The sequence below is a fragment of the Euleptes europaea genome, chromosome 11 (assembly GCF_029931775.1).
Source record: "Euleptes europaea isolate rEulEur1 chromosome 11, rEulEur1.hap1, whole genome shotgun sequence".
NCBI lineage: Eukaryota > Metazoa > Chordata > Lepidosauria > Squamata > Sphaerodactylidae > Euleptes > Euleptes europaea.
This window is the reverse complement of record NC_079322.1, coordinates 26,721,746-26,746,573: the sequence shown is the minus strand read 5'-3', so window position 1 is coordinate 26,746,573 and position 24,828 is coordinate 26,721,746. Positions and strand designations below refer to the sequence as shown.

Here is a 24,828-nt window from a genome sequence, read left to right as displayed (position 1 = left end):
GTAAGTCTAAAATTATTGTCCATAAGAGGTTATTTGACCTATAATCACAGAAGAAATAACCTCTTATGGACAATAATTTTGGACTTACTTGCTGTTGGTGATTTTGATATCCTTCCATTGGTCTTCTAGTTATGCTGGTACTTTACTGTTGATTTGTATCCGTGTTTGATTGTATTTCAATTGTATATGTTATTCACCTTGCACTTCTTTCACCCTTATAAACTTTCACATTGTTCTATATTGTTGTGAGTGCTGTTGTGGATCTGTTACACTTTCCTTTTGGCAGGTAGACCAAGGATCCTTGGGCCAGGGACTGATGCAAGTGCTGCACACCACAACCAAAGTTGAGCCCCAAGGAGATATGAGCTGCAGTAGGAGTCAACATTCTCTCTATATATGAGATCAGTGATGAGAATCAGTTTCTAAGTCCTCAGTCTCTACATCTGTCAGCAATGCTGATTCTATGATCATGAGAGGGAGGGCATCTTGGCCATCTTCTGGGCATGGAGTAGGGATCACTGGGAGTGTGGGGGGAGGTAGTTGTGAATTTCCTGCATTGGTGCAGGGGGTTGGACTAGATGAGCCTAGTGGTCCCTTCCAACTCTATGATTCTATCTTTAACCTAATGTAAAAGCATTAGTGTGCTACTACACAGTATTGCTGACTAGGGACTGGGGGTTCCAAAAGCCCCACATCATTAGCAAATGCAGCCTTGGTCAAGCAATAACATCAACAACTAGTATTATCCCACTGGGGAGCAAAAGGCCCTCTCTTATATTACTTCCCAGAGCTCCCCACACACAATATTATAATGGGACAAAGCCCGTTGTGGTCTGGGTTCCAGTGGGGCTATAGACAACCTTGTCAGGTTACACATGCCCATTTCATGGCTCTGTCAGGTGGCATACTTAACCTCGTTTTGGTCATGCTGTTAGGGCCAGGCTCAAGTTGATAGGGCTAAAATTAATTTTGCAAAACCACAAAATCATCATTATGGGATATTGTAATACCTGGGTAACCCCTAGATCCAATAATGAAGTCTCCTAGAAGAGGCACTATATACACAAAATGCACCTTAAATAAAAAATAATCCCTTATGTATGCTGCAGTAGGCATCCCTACTTCAGTTACCGTATATGCATAGGATACTATTAAAGGTAAAGGTAGTCCTCTGTGCAAACGCCAGCTCATTACTGACCCATGGGGTGAAGTCTCATCACGATGTTTACTAGGCAGACTGTTTACGGGGTGGTTTGCCATTGTCTTGCCCAGTCATCTACACTTTAGCCCCAGCAAGCTGGGTACTCATTTTACTAACCTTGGAAGGATGGAAGGCTGAGTCAACCTTGAGCCGGCTACCTGAAGCCGACTTCCGTCGTGATCGAATGCAGGTCATGAGCAGAGCTTTGACTACAGTAGTGCAGCTTACCACTCTGTGCCATGGGGCTCCTACCTTTCTCTTACTAAGAAATCAACTGCTTTACCAGGTTGATACTTGCATGCACACTTTGTGTGAAAAACCAATACAGCCCAGTGTAGAATGTACAGGTATTCTACCTAGAGGGACTTCTAATTTGAAATTTATTATACATCCTATACACATGCCTAAGCTTGTATAAAGTTATCTATCTATATACAGTCATACATTTGTATATTACTTGTGTGTGCATTATGTTTTTATTTGACCACTGATGAAGGCCTGTAGGCTGAAACACATACGGTCAGTGTGGTTTAAGCCTATCCACCTTATGAGTTGCTAATGTGCCTTGTTTTATCATTTTTAATGTTTTTAACCTGATATAAGCTCCTTAAAATAAAAATATTTTTCTGTTAAATAATGTTATCTTCTCCACCCAACCTTGGGTACTCAGCTTTCGGGTTTTTAAGGTTGGGCTTCTTCCCCCTTTTTCGTTCAGTGATAAGTGTGTTCTTGACCATTTTTGCCATACAACAAATATCATCTTGGGGAAAGTATGTTAATTTAGCTTCATTGCTCTCTCTTTAAAAGACAGCAACCCAGGGCCTAACAATACACACAATCCTGCAGCAGAAGCAACCACAACCAGAAACAATCCTGACGCTGGAAAAGGAGCCCTGCTGGCATCACCTCATGCAACAGCAACTCGGCCGCCTACTCCAAGACCTGGGGAGCCTCATACCAACCAACCAAAATCTGGACCTCATCCATAGGGAAGGATGGGACAGGAAGTGAGAAAAATGAGTAATCAAGACTGAAAAGAGATTCTAGGTATAGGAGCATGTGTACTCATTACATTATATCCTGGTAAGGGTATTTCTGAAAGTTTCATACATCTCCTTTACGTTTGTGATAACAACTTACCTTGTGAGGTCACTTCTCCCATCCGGCTTCTCTATTTTCTTCTTAGAGATATGAGCTCTTGAACAAACAAGAGACTATTCTTGATGTGTGTGGGCGAAAACGCACGGTCACTTTAGCCTCCTTTATTCCCTGTTTCAGCCAGGATTCAGCCAGTATCGAATGCACGTTCAGTGAAAACGCATGTGTTCGATCTTGGCTGAATCCTGGGTGAAACAGGGAATAAAGGAGGCTAAAGCGACCATGTTTTCACCGTGTCTAGACCAATAATACTGATACAGCTACTATTCCTGACTGGCACAATACGCTATCCAAAGGAAATCCAAGACTAGGGCTAACCAATTAAAGATTCAGTCAACTTTGTAGTTTTTAGGTTATTAAATTTATATACATTTACAGTTCATGGAAACTTGAGTGAAGGTGCCTTTTGTGAGGATCCTAAAAGGTATGGTTTCTTTAGTAAGTGTAAGATTCACAAATAAATTTCACCATCAGATGTCATTGTAGCTAAAAGAGTGAGCTGATTTGAAAAGAAACTCCTGACTCAAATCTCATGTTACCTACAAATGCTAAGTGACTTTTCACATGCCATGGTGTTGTCTGATCACCATCCATCTGTGATACAGAAATACTAACTTAGCTTGAAGGGCCAAACTTAAGTTTCTAAGTTAACATACATGCAGTATTAAACAATGACTACTTGTCGCTAGAAGCTAACTACTTTCATCTTCAAAAAAATAAGGGAAATCCCTCCCCCACTACAAACTTTCCATATCTGGTCCTTTCGATTAAATTTAGCATTTTCTGTCTGTAAGGACCAAGTAAACCTGGTTTAAACAATTATGACACAATCAGGCAACTCAAAAATTATCCCATTCCAAAGGGATCAGAGATGATGAATATTCTGGTTATTGCAAGAAATTGGGAAAATAACACATAGAAACAGGACCTCTTTAACCTTGTGTATTACAAGCTAGAAATAATTTGGAAGAACTGTTGGCAGTCTAACCTTTGCCACCCTCTGTGATATCCACTACTAAGACCTCTCAACTCACTTTCTGTATATGTGGGGTTTGTATATGACTATGGCATGTATTTCTCTATCCAGTCGTAGCCTGGCATTTTTCCATATTACTGTACTTTAAAAACACTGCTTGAACCTGAATTTCAACTGGCCAGACCTGAGAGAGTAAGCGTGGGTATGTATGGTCGTGAAAAAAAGTCAGGGGGGGGGGCAACCTCAAGCTGAAACTCTAGGTATACTTATTTGAGACTAATCCCAATTAAACTCAGCTTCAAAGCAACATGCAGAAGATCAGACTGTAAATCTCAGTTACCGATGCTTGTCAATTTCAGGAAATAAAACCTATTTGTATATGAAAGTTTGATCTGTTAACTTAATTGCACACAAAACACTCTGTGTTCCATGACAATAAAATTGCTCATAGTTATAAATAAATCATATTTTGTCCAACAAATCAGAGTAAAAATCGTCTTTTCCGGGGGGTTTTGACAGTTACCTTTTCCAAATGAATACTGGAAAAAGGGAAAACCTGGATCACAGAAAACACCACTACAGAAAAAGCAAGCCATGCTGAATCATAAGAAAGATCTTTATTTCTGTTTTTTCCCCACTGTGTTCATGAACTCCTGCAGCTGAATATATTATGACCACTCTGTGGTAGTCCCCGTCCACTCAGTTGCCTGAGCTGTGGGAGCTGCGGACCAATCTTCAGTGGCTGGCTGCGCACTCCAATCTTCTGAAAAACAAGCATAAAAATGACCAAAAGGAATGCATGAGACAACACACACACCCAGCCCAGCTTCAGATCAATACCTATTGCGAGAGATTTATCATGGCAAGCTGTCCACAAGATGCCTTGAAATCACCCATCTTGGAAAACCACTCAAATGAAGCAGTCATCTCAACATCAGCCTTTTCTATTTTGCCCTGTTTACTACAGTTCCATTTCTCAGGTACTTACCAGCTGGGAACGGCTGTATTGGCACAGATGGCACTTGTACCCCCTCGGACCAATCAGCCACCTCAGGCTGTGCAGGAGGAGCAGTGAACTCGGGTGCGGGAGCGGTCCATTCGCCTTGGAATTCCTCCTTGGTAACGGCTTTCTCAGCTGCAGCCTGCTCTTCCTTTTCAATCTGAAAGAGAAGAGACCGCATATGTTGAGATTAAAAATACTATTGACCAAACTGCGCCAGATTTATGCTTGGGAAGTGACAGCAGCTTGTGCATACGCCTGTTACGACACACCAAGTGCTGATATTGGTGGTGCGGACCAATTCAGTATTATTTTTTACTTTATCTTTCTACTAATATCAGCATTCAGTTCTTTATTAAACGGTTCAATAAAAAGAATTACAAGCAAACCCTCCCCCAATAAACTAAAATAAAACTGGGGTGCAGTGAGAGCAAACCACTCTTTCCCCTCTGCGCTAACACCAGATGGTTGGAAGAGTCAAACTGACAAAGTTCCCATCCTTCAGACGGTTTCGCTGCTGCTACAGCTGTTGTCTCTTAGTAACACCATCTCAGTTTCCAGCCGTGCTTCTTTAAGCATGCCTCCAAACAAGATACACGATCAATTTATAACCACTAATTTCAATACAGTAATGCCATCTGCTCTTGGACTCTGAGATGAGCAATTTTTTATTTTGCAGTAACGTATCCTCAAGTGCTCTGCAACCTTTTCCATCTTCATTTCAAAATCCCACCACACAATTCTTTACCAATCTGAAGGATTTTACCTCTTCAGGGTCCCGGTAGAAATAGAGATCAGGCATAACCTCCCATGGGTGTTCACGGGAAATAGTGCCACGCATGCGGAGGACCTCCCGAGCCAACATCCACCACATCAAACCAACTGAGTGAGCCCCCTGAAACACACAACGGCATAGAGCTTTTAGGACCAAGCACTAATTTGAAAAGGTAACAGAGATGACAGTCAATAAGCTAAGTTTAAAACATGCACAAGTTTTGACAAAGGATGAGATCTATACAGCAATATTGCAGAACAGAAGAACTATGAGGCAAGTATCATGTTTAGGATCAGTTTACAACCCCCACCATACAACAGGTGCCCCTGATTCAACCTCAACAACCAATCTCTTTTTTTTTCTGTTTCCCAAAGAGCTGTGGCAAGAATCACTATCAAACCCCACTCATTGGACCACAAACGTCCTTATGGCGCTAGCGAAAAGTCCTGCCGACATTGATGTAGCACACTTCCTACACTCTGCAGATCACAGGCCAGGAGCTGACCTCAGCTGCGAGCTCTAACAGTGTGCAACCCATCCCTCCCGCTTCCTATCCTGGAGAGCTATCAAAGCAAGGAAACCATTGAGCTACCCCCTTGCAGAACAGGTGACTCAAAACTTACATGTCCAAGATGCCTTTAAAAGAGAAGCATGGACAGGTGAAGAACATACGCTACCTTGTTGTTGCATGGGATAGCAATGTCCACATAGCGCAGGGGAGAATCGGTGTTACACAAGGCAATGGTGGGGATGTTTACGTAAGATGCCTCGGTCAGAGGCTGATGATCAGCCCTTGGATCAGTGACCACCAAAAGGCGGGGCTCGCGGAAGGCAGCCTGGATCTGATTGGTGAAAGTGCCAGGAGTGAAACGGCCAGCTATAGGTGTCGCGCCGGTTGCAGCAGCAAACTTCAGAACAGCACGCTACGAGCAGCGAGGTAAAAAAAAAAAGAAGATTAAATAGGAGCTCCACAGAAGGGATGCTAAAACAATTTATATCGCATTTTCAGCTGGGACCAGGAGTCAGTATGTCATTTATAGGAATCGATACATTTGGCTCCTACTTTGGAGTTCAGTTTACAGACTTTTACCAACACTACACCCAAACCTTGTGCCCGCAAGAAAAAAATTCTGGGCATTATACTCTTGACACATTATACTCTGGCTGGGTATTATTCAAACAACTACACTCATACCTGTCCGGTGTTCCTGGAGGAGATCACGCTCACATCAGCAGGGTTCTCAATTGCAACGATGGCGCGGGCAGCCAAAAGCAGTTTTTCCCAGGTTCTCTTCAGATTGATGATGTAAATGCCTAAACACAAGGTCATAAGATTCTAAACTAAGGATGACTGAAATAGGTGTGCAAAATCCAGCCACTTGAGGCTTACTGTTCGCCAACCTGCCTGCCTCTGCCCAACACTTTTTGAATTTACACAAAAGGGCGAATGAGGAAGATAAATGGATCCAAAAGACTAGGAGGGATAAGAGGGCACATGCAAAAATGTCACTTCCTTGTGTAACTCACTATCCCTACTTCTGTAACGTGAAAGACAACAAAAAATGTACAAACAATCTGTAGAACAATTCTATGAGAAATGGCTACCATGGCATACTTATACGTCTCTAAATATTTAGACCTATGAGTAGATGTTTTCCATATCTAAGATTATATTTGACTTACTTTTATAATGAGTAATCTTTATAGAGAAATGACAGCCACGGTACATTTATTGTGGTACTCTTTTTCACGTTAGCGGCTGTCTTTCATGTTCAAGAATACACTCAATTCGTCTATCTGATTTTTTATAATCAGATTACGATGAAAACTAGTATATCCAACTAACTGTAATAAGTATAAAATTTGTTTTTTGAATGTATAATACCAATCAAAGAAAACACCGCCTATTGCATACGGAAGTGAATTTTTCCCCTCCTCCCTTTTTTTCCTTTCGTACCCCATATAAATATAATAAAAGCATTAAAAAAAATTAACATGTACAAATGGAAGGACAGTCTATCTCCAGGTGACAGAGATCAGTTCCCCTGGAGAAAATGGACGCTTTGGCAATTATGGCATTGAAGTTCCTCTCCTTCCCAACGCCCCCTTCCTCAGCCCCCCCCCCAAAAAAAAATCTCCATCTATTTCCCAACCGGGAGCTGGCAACCCTACTTACAAGGCCACTGTGCAGGAGGGGCTTGCCACCATTTCCCATTCAAAGTGGCAATCAGTTTAAAAGAGGGGGGGCTGCATTCTCCAGATGTCCAAGCACTAGTAGTGACCATTTTATTATGGTTGGCATGTGGCAGCGAGTACTATCAAACTCCAGTCATAGAGCAGAACTCTCCTGGCGTTAGCGAAAATCCTGCCAGTGTTTTGCTATAGCACACTTCCGACACTCAAGAGTTCACCGGCCAGAAACTGGCCTCAGCTCTGAGCTTTAACAGTGTGCAAATTAAACAACACAGAGTACACCAACCCACTCACAGCCCATCAACTCTTATTCCAGCATTCAGTGCTATATGCTTGACATGTAACGGAGAAAAGTAAATGAATTCCCCGAAGAATATATCGATGATTGTCCTGCAAATCGTAAAATACAGGACAAAGCATGAAGTCTAGGTATCACTGTAGCCTTACACTATTTTTGGACTGGCTTGATTGTGTTCAGTGCCTTGCATCCTAACCTCCTTTCCCACTTGTGGAAGGCACTCTCATCTGTGGAAGAGGGAATCACAAGTTATTGTTTCTCCCACTGCACACTTCAAACTCTCTTCCCAGGGTCCAACTAGCCATAAGGGTCAGGATATCAGGAGGCACAACAGGTTGCAGTGCAAGAGGGAAAAGCTCACTCAGCCTAGACAGGAGTCACCTCCATGTAGCTAAGCCTGCTTATGTCTTATTGATTACAATAAGAATATGCTTTATTTTCCCAACAAAATCACTCAAACTTCATTTTCAGCTGAATTGTACCTACATTACTAAAGGATATGAGATTCTTCCGATTTACTTTGTTTATCACATCACCAGGACCGAAGGCTTCCTAACTCAAAACTTATGAACACTAGAATTTTCTGCTGTATTACCACTTCAGCATTCTGTTTCCAGTTTTAACAAGGAATGAGACCACAATCAAACCAGTTTACAAATACAAAATAATAAAACCCTCCACAATGTTAGGGTCAGAAGCCACTGACATCATTACAACTGACCACAATTAAAAGTTTCTCTCCTATCCTTTTACCATACTTACCATCACTCTTCCTTTTATAGATGTACTGTTCCATCTGGAAGTCTAGATTGGTACCTCCCAAGTGGGTTCCTGCAGCAAGGAATTTGAGGACATCCTCCTCCTTCATTTGCAGGACATCAAGGCCTCCGGACATTGTGAAAGTTTCCTTTAAAAGCAACGACAGGAAACCTAGAAGAGAGTGATTTAAGTTAGTAACATTTGCCCACTACCAAGTGGCCTCCTCATTACTCTCAGACACAGACTGCCATTTATAAAGGTAGTAGCAACTACTGCCACTGCCAAACTGAACAAACAGTTGTAAACCATTCTGGGGGACAAAAATTTAAACTACAGAGGTTGAAAACTTTGTAACTTTCAAAAGCATACCAAACAGATCCAGTACTGGGCATGCTATGTATCATCATGATGTGTAAAGATCTAATTCTATACAGCAATAAACAAATAGGAGAGCTCCTTCCAAAAGCCAGGGATTATAACTGAACACGAAACTAAACAAGGTAACATCTCAACCTCTTTAATCAGAATAGGTGCCAATCAGAAGTTCCAAAATTGCATATATTGTGTGTCTGATGCTGCTTTACATTGTTTTACCAGCCCCTTTTTACCTAATGCTGTTTTAACTAAATTGTTTTCCATTTTTACATAGCTGTACTGTTTGCAGAACTCATTGTCCCAAACCATTTTGCAGGTATTTTCTATGGAGAGGCAGGGTGTAAATAGAGCACATGTCAAAAGGAAAGAACTGTATCACTGTAAGGTCCAGCCTTTTGAAAGACAGTGCAGTATTTTAGGTGCATAATGTGGAAAGTCTCATCTTAACTACAAACTGGCTTGTGGAAAATATTGCAACTCAGCAGTGTACCCTAAACAGAAACATACTGCAGGTTTACCCTACAATAAAATGGAAGGGCAGATTACATATGTGGCCAGTTCAAAGCCTTCTAAAACACTGTTCTCCATTTTATTATTACTACACCAACAGGCACATTCACATGAAGCTACCTTAGACTGAATCAGACCCTTGGTCCATCAAAGTCAGTATTGTCTACTCAGACTGGCAGCGGCTCTCCCACGAATCAGGTAGAAGTCTTTCACATCACCTCCTTGCCTAGTCCCTTTAACTGGAGATGCCAGGGATTGAACCTGGGACTTTCTGCATGCCAAGCAGATGCTCTACCACTGAGCCACAGCCCCTCCCCCATTTTAAACCTCAACAACTATCTGACTGTCTGGTGAGCTTGTTGAGGGCCATTACCTGGGCTGCCTTTCAACAGACACTACACAGCAAAATTGGAAAAGAAAAACCAACTCGGATCTTTTAAAGTAACGTTTTAGGACGCGTTTTGTTTACTCCAGCATTTGATTTTTGACAGATGCCTATTTCAAGGATGTTGCTCGGCTTGGGGTGAGGAGCAAACACCAGCAAGTAATTTCCTAAAAGGTGCGCTTACACGGGCCAACAGAAATGAAAGCCAAAAGAATTTAGCTGCACAAACAGCAATCGGCCTGTTTTATTCCACGGGCTATGGCCTTACAAAGGTAGGCACAACCCCCCCCCCCCAAAAAATGGATTCATATTCAGGCACGCTATAGGCCCCGGTTAAGTCGTGAATGTGCTGCACTGTTCAGGGGGGTGGACTAGATGACCCTGGCGGCCCCTTCCAACTCTACGAGTCTATGGTTCTATGATTCTAAAGCCCCCCCCCCCCCATTCCCTTTCGGCTCTCAGCGCCGCGTGGGCAGGACTCACACGGTGACAACGCCGTATGGAGGCCTCTCAGCGATCGGGCAGAAAGAGGCCCGCGACTCCGGATGACGCCTATATATAGCCTTCCCGGACAACCAATCGCAGACAGCTCCGCTCAAAGGGGTAGTGACGTCGACGCGGCCGGGTTAACCTTTGAGAAGCCGCGCGAAAGGGGCGCGGTTCTGCGTCCTCATTTCCGTTTGGGCGCCGCCGCGACGGTACGACTCGGGAACCGCTCTACCATTCACCCTCTATGGTGGGCCGTCCTGTTTTGCTGCCGGAAGTGGTACTGATAACTTCCCGAAGTCCGCTTCTTGCTGACTAAAGCCAGGGCCGCGAAGATGTTGGAAAGGACGAGAGGGAGGGCTCACGTGACGTCGCTTCACCTTAGCAACAGTTGCCAGGCGAAGGCTAGAGATCAAAATCTGAGGCCTTTCCTTTCTTATCAGCCATTTCTGCATGGGGGGTTTTTGCCTTGGATTTGCCGCTCTCTAGATGCACATTTTCCCCATCCGAATTCTCAAACCTCAGCACGGGGGCTGGTTGTTGAGTTTTGAGGATTTAGATGGGGAAAATGTACATCTAAAGCACTGGTTCCCAACCAGGGGTCCAATTAAGGTCCGCAAAACAAAGTTATAAACCTATAATAAATTAATATTTTCAATTAAAAGTTCTCTATTATAAAAATATATATTCAAATATTATTCTAAGTTTAATGTTTAACTAACAGTTATGATTAAAGTTTATTTTCAAATCCTCAGAATTTTTATTTTGAACCTTGGGGTCCCTGCACCGAACAAAAAAGTCCTAGTGGTCCCTGGTCAAAAAAAGGTTGGGAACCACTGATCTAAAGAGTGGCAAACCCAAGGCAGAATCCTCCCATGCAGAAATGGCCATCGTTATGAATGAGCGCCCTCACCAGTCAGTCAGATAGTTGTTGAGGGTTAAAATGGAACAAAAAAAGTGACATTATGCCAGCGGCATCTTCACGGTGATAAACAATTATATTATTGTTACATACACACACTATTATGATGAAAGGCCTTAAACACCAATGCAGTGGAGTTTCTCCCCTCTCCATCATGACTTTGCAAATTATAAAATTCTGAAACAACGTGGGAAGTATGCGCGTGACAAAAATAAGGAGACATGCACTTTGTGAGCTGTTTCTGGCGTTTCAGTTTAAAGAACAAGAATATCAAACTTTTCACACCTGCTATGTACAACTCACTAAACAGACTTGTTAGTTCCATTCTTTACAAGACATTTCAGCAGTGGCAAAGTTTTTTTTTTTTTAACTGTGCAGCTGTTGGGAGCTGATAAAAAATATGGTGCCACCCAACTTGTTTCTGATGCACATACTGTCGTAGTCTATTCATGCAACCTTCATATTCCACTGAAGACAGGATCTTAGAAGAGGCAACGACAATCTCGTCTGCAAAAGCTACTTTCCTCTCAGTGGCATGTCTAACATCTTACCCTATGGAAATAAAGGAGAGCTGTGCAAGAACATGTACCTAGTACTGCCTCGCACAACTCCTTCAGGATGCCACCTTTATCTTTTGCAGTTTTCCCCTCAAAATCCATGTTTTCCTTGAAACTTTGGTCCTCATACTGAAACCAGGAATAAATATTTTTAACTACACTGAATATTTGGTCCGATTTACCCTTTCCTCCATTTTCTCTTCCTCTGTTCATTACCCTGCGTCAAATTATACATTATGAACTTGAGACAGACTTGTATTCTTGCTATTCTGTAAAGAGCCATGCACATTGATAACACATCCATCATAACAGCAGCAACCTAAATAAAGGTTGCAGGTTTGCACTCTATAGGCTAAGCTACTTCATGAATATGAATCTAATATGCTACTTTTACTAAATATGAATACGAACCTTATATGCTACTTTTACTAAACTTGCTTAGAAGCTCCTTTGTCAGGATAATGCTGCTGCAGTTGTCTTGTTTGTGGCCTTCCAAGAGGCACCTGGCTGGCCACTGTGTGAACAGACTGCTGGACTTGATGGACCTTGGTCTGATCCAGCATGGCCTTTCTTATGTCATTTTTAATCTTATAAAAACAATTTGTCAGTTTCTCCCAGGTTAGTTGCTCCACTGTTTTAAAATAGAAGTCCTTAAATCCACCTGTTTCCATTCCAAAACAAACAAACCCCAAAACCAGATTTTACAATAACTGACCATGTTTTGAAGACCAAATGCTATCTTTGCCTGTTACTTCACTCACAATCTTCAGAGTTGAAACCTAGGTAACATTTCATGCTACATACATATTACAAGTTTAGGATGGTGCATACCAATAGCTATATCAGTGTAATTGAACAGCTGACAGGAATACATCAGATTCACAGGCAATTACTATTGCCAAGTACATTTATTCAACTCTGATATAGAAAAAAAGTCACATTCAACAAGATACTGTTATGACCTTTTGTTCCTACTGCCTGCAGGTTATAAGTGCAATTGAATTAACTCTTAACTAAAAAGAGTTACAATACTGTTTGTCAAAATGGTATCAATACTGGAAGTCAGCATGTTTAAGAGACATGAGTAGGGAAATTCAGTTAGGATGGACAATTTAATAATGGACATATAAATATATCTTGCACGTGGGTATCAATAGGCTATTGTCCTGCAAGTAGAAACCTTTGGTTCAAATGATATTACAAAAACTGGGGCACTCACATTTGCTTGTATGAGAAACAGATTGAAGTCAAATTTGCAACAACTAAGACTCTAGGAAGCAGTATAGTGGAGATACTCCGAAAGTATGCACCTTTGAGCAAAAGATCACAACTACAAGGCACTATCTCAACTCACAGAGGTTGCCAGTCTGAAGCTCCCCCCCACATTTTGGGAGGGAGAAGAGAGCATGCCAATATTTAATAAATATACCTCTGCCACCTACCAAGATTTGAGTAGTTTCTGTTGACAAGAGTCAGAAATTCCACATAGACTTAACATTTTGTGAAATTACAGAGGTGATGGAACCTCAGTAACAGATGCACTGCTGTAAACAATCCCAAATATTCCCAGGAAGAGCATACCTTAAGTCTTTGATTTACATGCATATATTTGCCAAGGCCAGCCCAGTCCACATAGATAGGCTTTAATGATTTAAAAGGCTGTCCAACTCAGGAGATGACATACCACTTTGAAACAAAACACAATTACATTAAGATGACTGTTTTAATTTTCAAGTGGTATTACCAATGCTATGGTATTACATCCAAGATGATCAAGCTTTCTTTTCAGATGTAGAGGAACCACCAATCAAGAGAAAATGGGGCCAAACTCACAGGGAAATAAGACACAGGGAAATGTTTGCAAGCTTTAAACAAAAATAGAGTATTTAGTAAAGACATTCACTTCATAAAAAGAAGTGACGAAAGACAACTTTTTCCAGGTGCTCACAGGTGAAATGGAGTTCCTTCCAAGCCCAAAGAGCGGATGGAAGTTTTCTAACTAGGCTTACAAGGGAACAATGAAGCTTTTTAACATATAAAGAGCTACTATCCAGCCTTGGCAGGTTGCTATGCAAGGTTGCAGTTTTCAACGCAAACATTCCAGAGACAGCCTTTGCCTTCACTTAACTTTTAGGGTAAGTTTTCAGGAAAGAGTGTGGGTGGAAAAGCTAACTGTAACACAGAAGCAGAGACTCAAAGACTAACAGCCCATTCCTGAAGGGAGGGGGAAGCGCCTTTGGAGTAGGCATGATCCATGCCAGCGTAGGTGCCACCTTATCACAGAATAAGGTGGTGTGGGGCAAACACGCCGCCATCCGGGTGCCACTGGCCCCCAGCACCAATGCCAGCACACCAGCAGGGCTTTCCAGGAAGGGAAAGCCGGAGCCAGCGGTGTGGGAGGCATTCCCAGGGGGTGGGGGTGGAGCTGCCTCTAGGCATCTTCCATAGCCCTTTCACCCCAATAACGCCCCCTTGAGCAGCAGTAGGCCCCACTGTTTTCAGTGGGGCCGTCCCTCCCTTCTTTATTTTTTAAAAAGGATTTTTTTTGTCTCCATGGTGCTCAGAAAGCCTCTGAGGAGGTTGTACAGCTCTGCAGCTCCTAGCCGTCGCTGATCTCTTCCCCCCCCCCTTGAAGACTGTGCTCTAATCCTTGAACTGGAGTGTACAGTAACACAGGCAGTACTCAGTTAGGGAAAAGCAAAAACTGGCCAAGTCTCTAGGGCAGCAGTGTTCAGGAAGCATGGTTTGAATTATAGTGACATTACAGTGCTTTTGCTTAAGGGGATTAGTACTAGCATGTGACTCTTTTTCTTAAAGCTTTTTCTTAATTAGCTCTATTTCCCCCCTGTGTTTTATGCACAGAGAAGTGGCCAAAGTAACCCTAACAATTTAGCATTATTTAATGAGGACAATTTAAGTGCATCAGGTGTTCATTAAAACAGAAGCAGGGGACATGTCAATGAAACGTACAGGATACATTGTTCAGTAGACTAAACCTATCCCTTAAGGAACGGTATCATTGTTTCCCACAGCTGCTTTCAGCCAGCATTCATTCAGTCTCTAACTCTCAACAGAGCAGGAATTGCACCATACAAAAGAGATGGATACACTGTAAACCTTGTAAACCTCCCCCTTTATGTGTTTTTGTCACAATGCGAGACCACATGCTGGAAAGAGGCGAGGATGGAAGAGGCATCACACCATCAAGGAGACTCGACCTGCTGCCAAGGACAGTAGCAAGGTTCCAGGTCTAGAAGTCCCAGTTGCCAGCCTCTCTCTCCCAAGAGTCTTTAGCATGTTCTTTTCTGAAGACTCTCAGCCTAAATGGCTGAGGAGAACTTTCTTGAAGCTGTCTTAGCCACCTAGCTTACACACACCACCAGAGCTTTACACACTTCTCACACCCCAGGTATGACACAGTCTCCCTGGAATGCTTTCACCATGATCAAAGCAGTGTTTCCCTCTACTCCCATTTGTACGAGGGAAGATTTCTTGGCCTGGTAACACTGCAGTGCTCCCCCACAATGGGTACAAGTCATCCTTCCAGGGGAAATCGCAGCTCCCATCTCGCCAGCAGATCACAGTGAGTGGCAGAAGAACCAAAGTCAGGTTATTTGTCTTCCAGCACAAGTCATTCAAGATTTCAAGCCCATTTTTGACATCATCTGTTCATACACAGTCCACGCCATAGCTGCCATCAGTGTGCGCCGCAAAGCTCTTGGGACAGCACCGCGGAAGAAGCCCGCCAGCCCATAATCCTGCAACAAGAAGGAAGTTGTAAGCACTATGGTTCCACCCAAATGTTAACACTCTTGAACTGATGGAGGCCACATTAGGGCCAGAGAGCCAGTGTGGTGTAGTGGTTAAGAGCAGAGGATTTTAATCTGGTGAACTGGATTTGTTTCCCCACTCCTCCACATGAAGCCTGCTGGGTGACCTTGGGCTAGACACAGTTCTCTTCAAACTCCCTCAGCCTCACCAACCTCACAAGGTGTCTGTTGATTGTAAACAGTTTGATTCTTCCTTAAGTGGTAGAGAAAATCGGCATAAAAACCAACTCTTCTTCTGATTCTGCAGTGAAGGTTTGCCTGTTTCTACATGAAAGTAGTGCTTATGTAAACAGACAGTGTGGTGTAGTGGTTAGTGCTTGTGTAAACAGACAGTGTGGTGTAGTGGTTAGGATACTGCACTGGAACCTGGGAGACCCAGGTTCAAATTCCCATTTAGCTGTGAAGCTGACTGGGAGACCATGGGCCAGTCACTCTCTCTCAGACTAACCCACTTACAAGATTGTTGTGAAGACAAAATGGAAGGAAGAGTCATGCATGATGCTCTGAGCACCTTGGAGGAGCAGCAGATTAAAAATGTATAAACAGACTATGGTTAACACATATTCCTTTTTTTAAAAGCCCTTAAATGTGCAGGTGTTGTTCTTTCCTCAAGGGCCGTCATTATCTCCTACCTGTTGCACTTTCAAGGCCACTACCCATCCCCCAGCTAGGCCTTATTTCTGTGATTAAAGACCAGCCAGTCAGAGAGTGTCTGAGCTTCTGAGAAAGAAGAAATGTTAATTTAAAGGAATACTTGGCCAGTTATTTGAAAGAGAGGTCCCAACCTTTAATCTCGCGTCCAAAGGGCAAAGATATAGTTTACAACCAGTGTGTTCCCTGAACCTGCTGATTCTAGAGTAGTGTCCCTTCTTCCGCCTCATGCTTTTGCCATCTGTGAACAGGGCGATTAAAACAGTAAGCGCCAGCAACGCCGTACATCTGGATCTTGCAGTTTAGCTAGCTCCTGCAATTATAACTGTTGCTCAATTTATATTCTGCTATGGCATGTACTCTTCAGAAGTAGCTGAACCGCTTCCCGTGGTCAAGGGAACAGATATACATGCACACAAAGAATAACTCAGAATTCTATAGCAGAATGTAATATACCAGATCAGAATCAGGCATAATTTCTTTTTCTTTTCTTTAATCCAAAAGATAAGATTCTGCTTTGGGCTGAATTGTGAATTTTGGAATGAGGTGAGATAACCTGCAATGTTGGGGAGGGGGCACAACATAAGTATAGGGAAAAGCTGTTAAAGCTACAAGGAAGGAATCATCCCAACCAGACCCAGTCTTGATCGAAAGTCTGTAGTGCACAAAACCGACAACTCAGCCTTACCCTGAAAATGAAGGAAATTGCTTCTCCTGTCCGATGGTGCTTTTCAGATGACAGCTGTATATGGGTTTTGATGACATCAGCAGGCTGCGTAGCCAGAGATGCCAGAATTCCAGCAAACGTTCCACAGCCAAAGTTCACTAAAGGTGTGAGTGCTGGATCCAACTGATCTGGGAGAAAGCAAGCAAAGAGGGGGGAAGTATTCCCATCATCATCATGGGCACGGGGGGGGGGGGGGAGAACCTTAAAAGCATCAACAGCATCAACTCTACCTAAAACCTCAATAGCAGAGTGGATGCTCATCCAAACTCTTCCTTAGAGAAGACTTTCATAAAAAGAGATTCTAATTTCTGTATGCATCCTGTCATATTGCCCAGCCTCAACTTATATCCCCATCTTTTTATCCTATACTTTTCCCCTCCTGTCAAGCCACAGCTAACTTATGGCGACCCTGCAGGGGTTTCAAGGCAAGAGATTCAGAGGTGGTTTGCTGTTGCCTACCTCCGTGTCATGACCGTGGTATCCTGAGCTCAGTGAGAAAGAAAATAATTACAGCGCTTCCTCATTCTATTTAAGGCAGCTTCAAGCATCCAAAAGTTTACTTTTTCTGTTAACCCACTAAGCCCATCACATCCTGTTCCTCCTATCTTTTGCATCCTGTTTTGCTACATTCTTACCCATCTCTAGATTGAGCATAGCTTCCTTGAAATATAGTGTTCTCAACTGGCTTTTCAAAGAAGTTCTAACCTACATCAAGAGGATGCTGTATTTTTAGGGCTACCAGCTCCAGGTTGAGAAATACCTGGAGATTTTTGGGGTGGAGCCTGAAGAGGGTGGGGTTTGGGGAGGACTTCAATTCTCTAAAGTCCAATTGCCAAAACAGCCATTTTCTCCAGGTGAACTGATCTCTATCGGCTGGAGATCAATTGTAATAGCGGGAGATCTCCACACAGTACCTGGAAGTTGGCAACCCTATGTATACTGGCACAGTACCATTACAGCATATCAATTCGATAAGATGTTTCTGTAAAGGTCGCACTCCACCTTATTATGGCATCATCCTACTGCTGACTCAGGGTACGTGTTGCGTTTATAGCTGCCTGGGGATTTCCGTGCAAAGTAACAAACTGGCTAAGAGATATCTGGCTTAAAAGATTACTCAGCAGATGACATCATTTTGAGTTTGCATTTGGAGTTTTTTCTACTAAAGAATAAAGCTGTTACCCTTTACACACAGAGAAAATCAATGAGGTTTATTTCTAATTCAACATGCTCAAGACCAGACTGAAAGTTTCCAAAACTATATCTTAATCTATAGGAAAGTCAAGTGACTGAAACAGATTAGTTAAGTATGAACAGGGCAAAAGATTTTAAATTTAGAATCAAGAACCAAAGTTACATCAGTGAAAGATCTAATTTCAGCTACCACACAACCATACATAGATATTTTTTACAGAAGCTGAAAAGGGAACAGATTAAAATATTTTTTTTTAAGTCTGGTAATTCTGAAAAAAAAGTTCAAAAGCTTGACTGAATATACCCCACCACAAACAAAAGGAGCTTAGCCAATTTTAGCAAGCATACCCCTGGTGTGCCTTCCTAAATGAAGCTCATTTTTTGGACATACATTCGGGCCTTTTCCTCATGTTGATCCTTTTGAGAAAAGCCCCAGGTGACTTTCTAAGCCAGGCAGTATAAATTACAAGGACAGCATTCTATGGGAATATAATCCCATTCCCCATTTGTTACAGCCAACCTTACCATAAGGGACAATCTTCTTGGTCTGCGTGTAGAACATCAGATAGATGCCAGAGAAGGGCGCATCTCGCAGGAGTGTTGCTGTCAAGCCACTAAACAAGCCGTGGACCCCTTCTGACCGGTAGATATTTCTCAGGGCTCCATGTACGCTCTCATAGCCATACCTTCCACTCTGCAAACCAAACAGAGATGGTCAGCCTACACCACAGACAAGCAAGCCATATAATAAGCTTTATGAAATATCTGACAAGATTGGGCAGCTGAAACCTGCCCAATTAAACAAAACTGGTACAAAATGTTACCTCGTATCGTGTTTTCACTACTGTGACAGGCAACATGCAAACGACTGCTACGGTACGAGAGGTTGCACCCAGCAGACCCGATTCAAAAGCTGTAGGGGAACGATCCAGCAGAAGCTGCTGCTTTATCATATATAAAGTGCTGAAGTAAATCCCCACTCCTGGGATGCATCTTGCAAATGACTGTGAAAATATTAGAAAATACAGAAAAGAGTGAGCACAGTGGGAAATTCCACAGCCACTTAAAAAAGGCTTCAGATCATATAGTTGCCGAACAGGTACTAGATCCAAACAATGGTATAAGACAGAAAAACTTTCTTCTGCAGTTCTAAACATCATTTCTAATGAAAAACTAAATTAGGACAAGAACACATCAGCTACCAATAATATTTTTCTGCTTGATACATTTCTCAGACCAAGGTACACCTGAAACACTTCTCACTACGCTTTGTCCAAAGCACTGCTTTGCAGCACTATTGAACGTGCTTGTCCTTGAACTGGTAATCATCTGCTTTAGATGGCAGCCACTGTGCTTTCCTAAGCAGAGTTGCACCCTTCTCAGTCCACTAACTTCAGTGGACACAGAAGGATGTAACTCTGCTTAGGACTGCGCTGTATTAGTTACGGTTTTAATTGCAGCGCACACAAAATAGGTTCAATACAATGAGTGCAGTATAAGGGAAATGCAAATGACTTACAGGAGAAACACCTTTCCACAGCCCCAGGATGCTTTCTGTGCGAACAACCTTAAAGAGCAGACTGACCATCCCAACACGACCTGACCTGTAAGAAGAATCAGACGGTCAAAGAACACACTTCACCTTCTGGATCTTGTAACACTTTTTAAAAACACCTTTGTGCTTTATATCAGGCCCTGTTGCCAAATATTTCTCTCTCCACAACTGATCAGGTCTTGTTTTCACATACTTCATTCTCCCTCTCCTCAGTGCAATCCAAGCCTAGGAGGAGGAGAAAGAAGAGTTGTTTTTTATATGCTGACTTTCTCTACCTTTTAAGGAGAATCAAACCAGCTTACAATCACCTTCCCTTCCCCTCCCCACAACAAACACCCTGTCAGATAGGTGGGGCTGAAAGTGTTGTGAGAAAGCTGTGACTAACCCAAGGTCACCCAGCTGGCTTCATATGTAGGAGCAGGGAAACAAATCCAGTTCACCAGATTAGAGTCCGCCACTCATGAGGAGTGGGGAATCAAACCCGGTTCTCCGGATCAGAGTCTACCGCTCTTAACCACTACACCACGCTGGCTCACTTTAATTTAATGATACTGCTAAAAAAGCCAATTGAGCTCTGAACAGTGTCACACTAAGACTAAAAGAAAGGGAAAAATATAAGGCTCCAATGGGAATTTCTAGCACCTACCCATTGACAGATGGTTGCAGGGTCTGTAGCCGGGTTTTAAGGAGGTCTAGAGGCTGGAATAGCAATGTGGAACAGGTTCCACTGATGGAGCCACAAACAAAGGCTTTCAGCACAGGGTGCATCTTGAAATGAAAAACAAACAAGTGTTGAAAAAATCTCAGAAGGCCAACCTACATCACACTCTCTCCTCTGCACAAGCATCCTGTCAATGTGAAGAATACACAACTCAGGACCTGCATCTACTATCTACATCAAGGTCAAGTGAAGTGATGCTCAAGGACCAGCTGATTCTTATGCTCTGCAGTGCCTCGATCAGAGAGTGTCATCAGGGTCATTAAAGCCTTATGGTAGCCATGCATGCTTTCGGCACCTTGTGGTCTGCATTAAAGTACAAGTCATTTGAGACTGCACCTGCTAATATAACTGAATACTCCTCAGCATCTCCATCACTAGTGAGTTATCTAAACATTCTCATACAAAAAACCATACAACTTAACACACATCTGTGTGTTTTTCTCATCTTTAGAATACTAGATCCTTGATAACTGAGATAGTTCTACTTTGGTAACTAATAACTCTAAGCCTGAAAGCAACAACAACCATTCACAGGATTTTAAGTGGCTAGATGAAGAGAGTTGGTTTTTATATGCCGACTTTCTCTATCACTTAAGGAAGAATCAAACTAGCTTACAATCACCTTCCCCTTCCACAACAGACACCCTGTGAGATAGGTGGGGCTGACAGAGCTCTTAACAGAACTGTGACTAGCCCAAGGTCACCCAGGTGGCTTCATGTGTAGGAGTGGGGAAACCAACCTGGTTCACCAGATTAGCATCAGTCGGTCATGTGGAGGAGTGGGGAATCAAACCCGGTTCTCCAGATCAGAGTCCACTGCTCCAAGCCACAGCTCTTAACCACTATACCACGCTGGCTGCCCAAAGATAAACTCTGTTTAGAAAACTTTACAAGCCAGGCAATATTTGAGAAACTTCAAATTCCATCTATTTCAACCGGAGATATTTAAGCAAATGCTTTCCTCTCTTGTTAAAATTAATGGGGCTTCAAAGTAATTACCTTTGGCTAGGACATATTCAACCACATTTCCCGTTATGACAACTTGAAGCATGGACTGGTAGCTTTTCACTACAGTGATTAAGCAATGGAATAACAAAGAGCCATCCTAGCCTCATACTCCATCCCACTGAAGGGGCAAGTTTGCCATTGTGGTTTCTCTGTGCTAGCATTAGGCACAGTGTACACATGCAGGAGAAAAACATGGGAATAAGACAGGAGAATGGACTGCAGTGGGGGGGGGGGGTTGTTAAACATTCCGACCGGTTAAGGAAAACTCCATGAAAGTGGAAAACTGCACTGGCTTTTAACTTGCTGTTCTGGTTTCCTATTTGCAAGTTTACAACAATCGTGACGCCAAACACGTGGTTGTTCACCTGCAGACTGAAGCCCCCTAATTGCCCACCCCAGCCCTCCGCCACCTCATTCTGCTGCAGGGGTTGACCAGGCCTTAGCCTTTAGGAAGGCAGATTCCCCGTGACTCAGCAGCGGAATGAGAGCGAGGGCATCTTGGCCATCTTCTGGACATGGAGTGGGGGTCACTGGGGGTGTGGGGGGGAGGTAGCTGTGAATTCCCTGCATTGTGCAAGGGGCTGGACTAGATGACCCTGGTGGTCCCTTCCAACTCTATGATTCTATTCTATGATTCTAAGCAACCACTGGCCAAAACCTACCCTCGGCCTCTCCAATCCCTTCCAGGAAGAGAAGCCGGCCGGCGTCTCATTGAATTCAGAGGGGCTTCCTCCTTTTGTTTATATATATATATATATATATAATTTTTATAATAATGAAAAAAGAATATATATATATATATATTCTTTTTTCATTATTATAAAATAATATATATAATAATAATATTATATAATATAATATATATAATATATATATTCTTTTTTATTATAAAATAATATATATATATATATATATATATATATATATATATATATATATATATATATACACACACACACACACACAAAATAAACATAGGGAAAAAAATACAAAAAGAGCACTTGTACAATAGTCAAAATTACATCTTATCATACAAATTAAAAAATACACAGTGCTCTAATACCCACCACCCACCTTAACACTGTGTAGAGGGGCTTCCTCCTGAGTCACCGTTTGGGACACGCACACCCTTTCCCCCTCCCCGAGCGTGAGGCAATGAAGAGCCCGCGTCCCCACTCACCAGTGCGGCCTCGCCCCCTCTCCGGGGAGACCCCGGCCCCTTCGCCGCCGCCGTTCCGCCCCAACTGCGCAGCTCCATCTGCGACCTCCTCGCTCCCGACAAGCCACGCGGTTCTCATCCGGGCGCCGCGCGCGTGACGTGAGAGGCGCGCCCCCAAGCCCCGGCCAATCAGAACCCGGCCCTGGGAAGCAGGAAATCCGTCTTCACCCTTTCCTGTCTTCCGCCAGAGAACTTCAGGCCCATGATGCGCGGGAGGCTTTGCCGCCCTCTAGAGGCGCGTTTCCCCCGCCCGAATTCTCAGGACTCCACAGCCGGCCCCCCAGGCAGAGTTTTGAGAACTCAGAAAGGGGAAAATGCGCATCTGGAGAGGGCAGCAGGAAAAGAGGAAGCCCCAACAAGAGGTGGATGCACCCTGTAAAGGAAACCAGGGCCCTCAGTTTGCAAGATCTGAGCGAGGCTGTCAAAAATAGGACCTTTTGGAGGACTTTCGTCCATAGGGTCGCCATGAGTCGGAAGCGACTTGACGGCACTTAACACACGCACGTGGCCATTTATTCGTGGAAGGTTTTGCATTGGATTGGCCACCCTATAGATGCACATTTTTCCCCCATCCGAATTCTCAAAACTCCGCATGGGGGCTTATTGTTGAGTTTTGAGAATATGGCTGGGGGGACAGTGCATCTAGAGTGGCACATCCAAGGCAAAACCTCCCATGGATAAATGGCAACAGAGAGGGGCAAAGCCTCCCGTGCATAAAAAGCCCTAGTAGAAAAGGGCAAGAGTCCAGTAGCGCCTTAAAGACTAACAAAAATATTTTCTGGTAGGGTATGAGCTTTCGTGAGCCACAGCATGAGCTGTGGCTCACGAAAGCTCATACCCTACCAGAAAATATTTTTGTTAGTCTTCAGGGTGCTACTGGACTCTTGCCCTTTGCTACTACTTCACTTCAGAAGAAGTGAGCTGTGGCTCACGAAAGCTCCTACCCTACCAGAAAATATTTTTGTTAGTCTTCAAGGTGCTACTGGACTCTTGCCCTTTGCTACTACTTCACTTCAGAAGAAGTGAGGTGTGGCTCACGAAAGCTCATACCCTACCAGAAAATATTTTTGTTAGTCTTTAAGGTGCTACTGGACTCTTGCCCTTTTCTACTACTGCAGACAGACTAACACAGCTACCCACTGTGAATAAAAAGCCCTAGTTCGCTAGTGCACATAGAGCTATCAAGGGGATGGCGGGAAGAGCATAAGAATAGTGTTGGTTTTCTATAAAGGAACTAACCTTAAAATGGAAAAAAAATACATAAATTCGGTCTACTCCTCTCCCCTCTGTATTTGCAAACAGCGGCAGTCTCGTTTCTGCAAACGCCCTAAATCTAAAAGCAAAATGTATTACAGCGGAGGCTTGGTGGTTTATTTATAGTGTACAGGCAGCCATCAGTAGCCCCATATGATAGGGTTGCCAACCTACAAGTAGCACCTGGAGATCTGCTATTACAATTGCTCTCCAGGCAACCCCTGGAGAACATTGCTGCTTTGGAGGGTGGACTCCATGGGATGGACCCTGCCAAGGTCCCTCTGCTCCCCAAACCCCGCCCTTCCCAGGCTCCACTCCCAAAATTTCCAGAAATTTCCCAACCCAGAGGCAGGGGAGAAATGCACCACAAGGACTTTTGGTCTTAAAATAGGGGACCTTGATCACTATGCCGAATACCAAATGCAAAAAAAAGCTTTTTGAGAGCTGATTCGGAAAAAGAGATATTCTTCCAAAACGAATGGAACCAACTATATTTAGCTTTTACCACAAATAACAGCAAACTATTTTGGAGGATGCTTTCTAGTAACATCAATAAAAATCAAAACCCACCAGCGTCAACTATTTCCCCCCCAAACCTGGATGGATTACTTTGCTTCCATCTATACGGATAATGATTGCCCTCCACAAACCAATATAATCCCAGCCGCCCTTACTGACTCTCTTTACCCTTCATGGGAACCAGTGAGATCAGAGGATTTAAAAGATATAATTTTGAAATTAAAATCTGGGAAGTCTCCAGGTTTGGACGCGCTGCCTCCAGAACTCTTTAAAAAAAATGCACACTGGTGGACAGATCGGATGAAGGCCACTTAACACCCAAAATTCCCACCTCAAAAGGAGTGAAACAAGGCTGCGTTTTAACCCCGCATCTTTTTAATCTATTTTTAGCTGATCTTCCAAAGATTTTTAACTCAATTGATGGTCATTCCCCTAAGATTGGAAACCTGAAAATTCCACTGTTACTTTACGCCGATGACGCCGCTATTTTATCTTTCACAAGGGTCAGCTTATTAAGACACCTACAACTGTTCGCCGATTATTGTAAACATAACA

The 24,828-nt window shown here is 43.1% G+C and overlaps 3 protein-coding genes and 2 non-coding genes across 5 annotated transcripts in view; 1 reads left to right on the top strand and 4 right to left on the bottom strand.

The window, feature by feature from the left end:
• Window positions 1–348, top strand: part of TMC2 (transmembrane channel like 2) — a 55,241-nt gene extending 54,893 nt beyond the window's left edge. Inside the window, exon 20 of the mRNA XM_056857059.1 lies at window positions 287–348. Coding sequence (XP_056713037.1) covers window positions 287–348 — 62 coding nt within the window. The remainder of the gene's footprint in view (window positions 1–286) is intronic.
• Window positions 349–3,935: 3,587 nt separating this feature from the next.
• RPSA (ribosomal protein SA) lies at window positions 3,936–10,193 on the bottom strand. Its single transcript, XM_056857567.1, has 7 exons — window positions 10,114–10,193; window positions 8,364–8,531; window positions 6,306–6,424; window positions 5,788–6,033; window positions 5,102–5,230; window positions 4,324–4,495; window positions 3,936–4,098 (listed from the first exon to the last, which is right to left on the bottom strand). Exons 2-7 carry the CDS (start codon window positions 8,494–8,496, stop codon window positions 4,004–4,006), a joined length of 894 nt encoding a protein of 297 aa, XP_056713545.1. The 5' UTR covers window positions 8,497–8,531; window positions 10,114–10,193; the 3' UTR covers window positions 3,936–4,003.
• LOC130484896 (small nucleolar RNA SNORA62/SNORA6 family) lies at window positions 5,485–5,644 on the bottom strand. The gene has a single exon (XR_008933706.1). It is a non-coding gene; the product is annotated as a small nucleolar RNA SNORA62/SNORA6 family (small nucleolar RNA).
• LOC130484895 (small nucleolar RNA SNORA62/SNORA6 family) lies at window positions 7,409–7,565 on the bottom strand. The gene has a single exon (XR_008933705.1). It is a non-coding gene; the product is annotated as a small nucleolar RNA SNORA62/SNORA6 family (small nucleolar RNA).
• A 4,997-nt stretch (window positions 10,194–15,190) lies between the features above and the next one.
• On the bottom strand, window positions 15,191–20,320 carry SLC25A38 (solute carrier family 25 member 38). Its single transcript, XM_056857568.1, has 6 exons — window positions 20,199–20,320; window positions 19,517–19,601; window positions 18,822–19,001; window positions 18,523–18,691; window positions 16,765–16,931; window positions 15,191–15,353 (listed from the first exon to the last, which is right to left on the bottom strand). Exons 1-6 carry the CDS (start codon window positions 20,318–20,320, stop codon window positions 15,231–15,233), a joined length of 846 nt encoding a protein of 281 aa, XP_056713546.1. The 3' UTR covers window positions 15,191–15,230.
• Between the last annotated feature and the right edge of the window lie 4,508 nt (window positions 20,321–24,828).

Bases quoted from the DNA above. Each gene is read 5' to 3' on its own strand.
- SLC25A38 (XM_056857568.1), bottom strand. From the start codon at position 20,320: ATGCACCCTGTGCTGAAAGCCTTTGTTTGTGGCTCCATCAGTGGAACC. The intron at 19,602-20,198 runs GTAGGTGCTAGA...TTCTTCTTACAG, and splicing joins CTGCAACCATCTGTCAATGG to GTCAGGTCGTGTTGGGATGG. The intron at 19,002-19,516 runs GTAAGTCATTTG...ATATTTTCACAG, and splicing joins TGTGGAAAGGTGTTTCTCCT to TCATTTGCAAGATGCATCCC.
- RPSA (XM_056857567.1), bottom strand. From the start codon at position 8,496: ATGTCCGGAGGCCTTGATGTCCTGCAAATGAAGGAGGAGGATGTCCTC. The intron at 6,034-6,305 runs GTATGAGTGTAG...CGCTGCTCGTAG, and splicing joins CCTCCAGGAACACCGGACAG to CGTGCTGTTCTGAAGTTTGC. The intron at 5,231-5,787 runs GTAGCGTATGTT...TGTGTGTTTCAG, and splicing joins CTATCCCATGCAACAACAAG to GGGGCTCACTCAGTTGGTTT.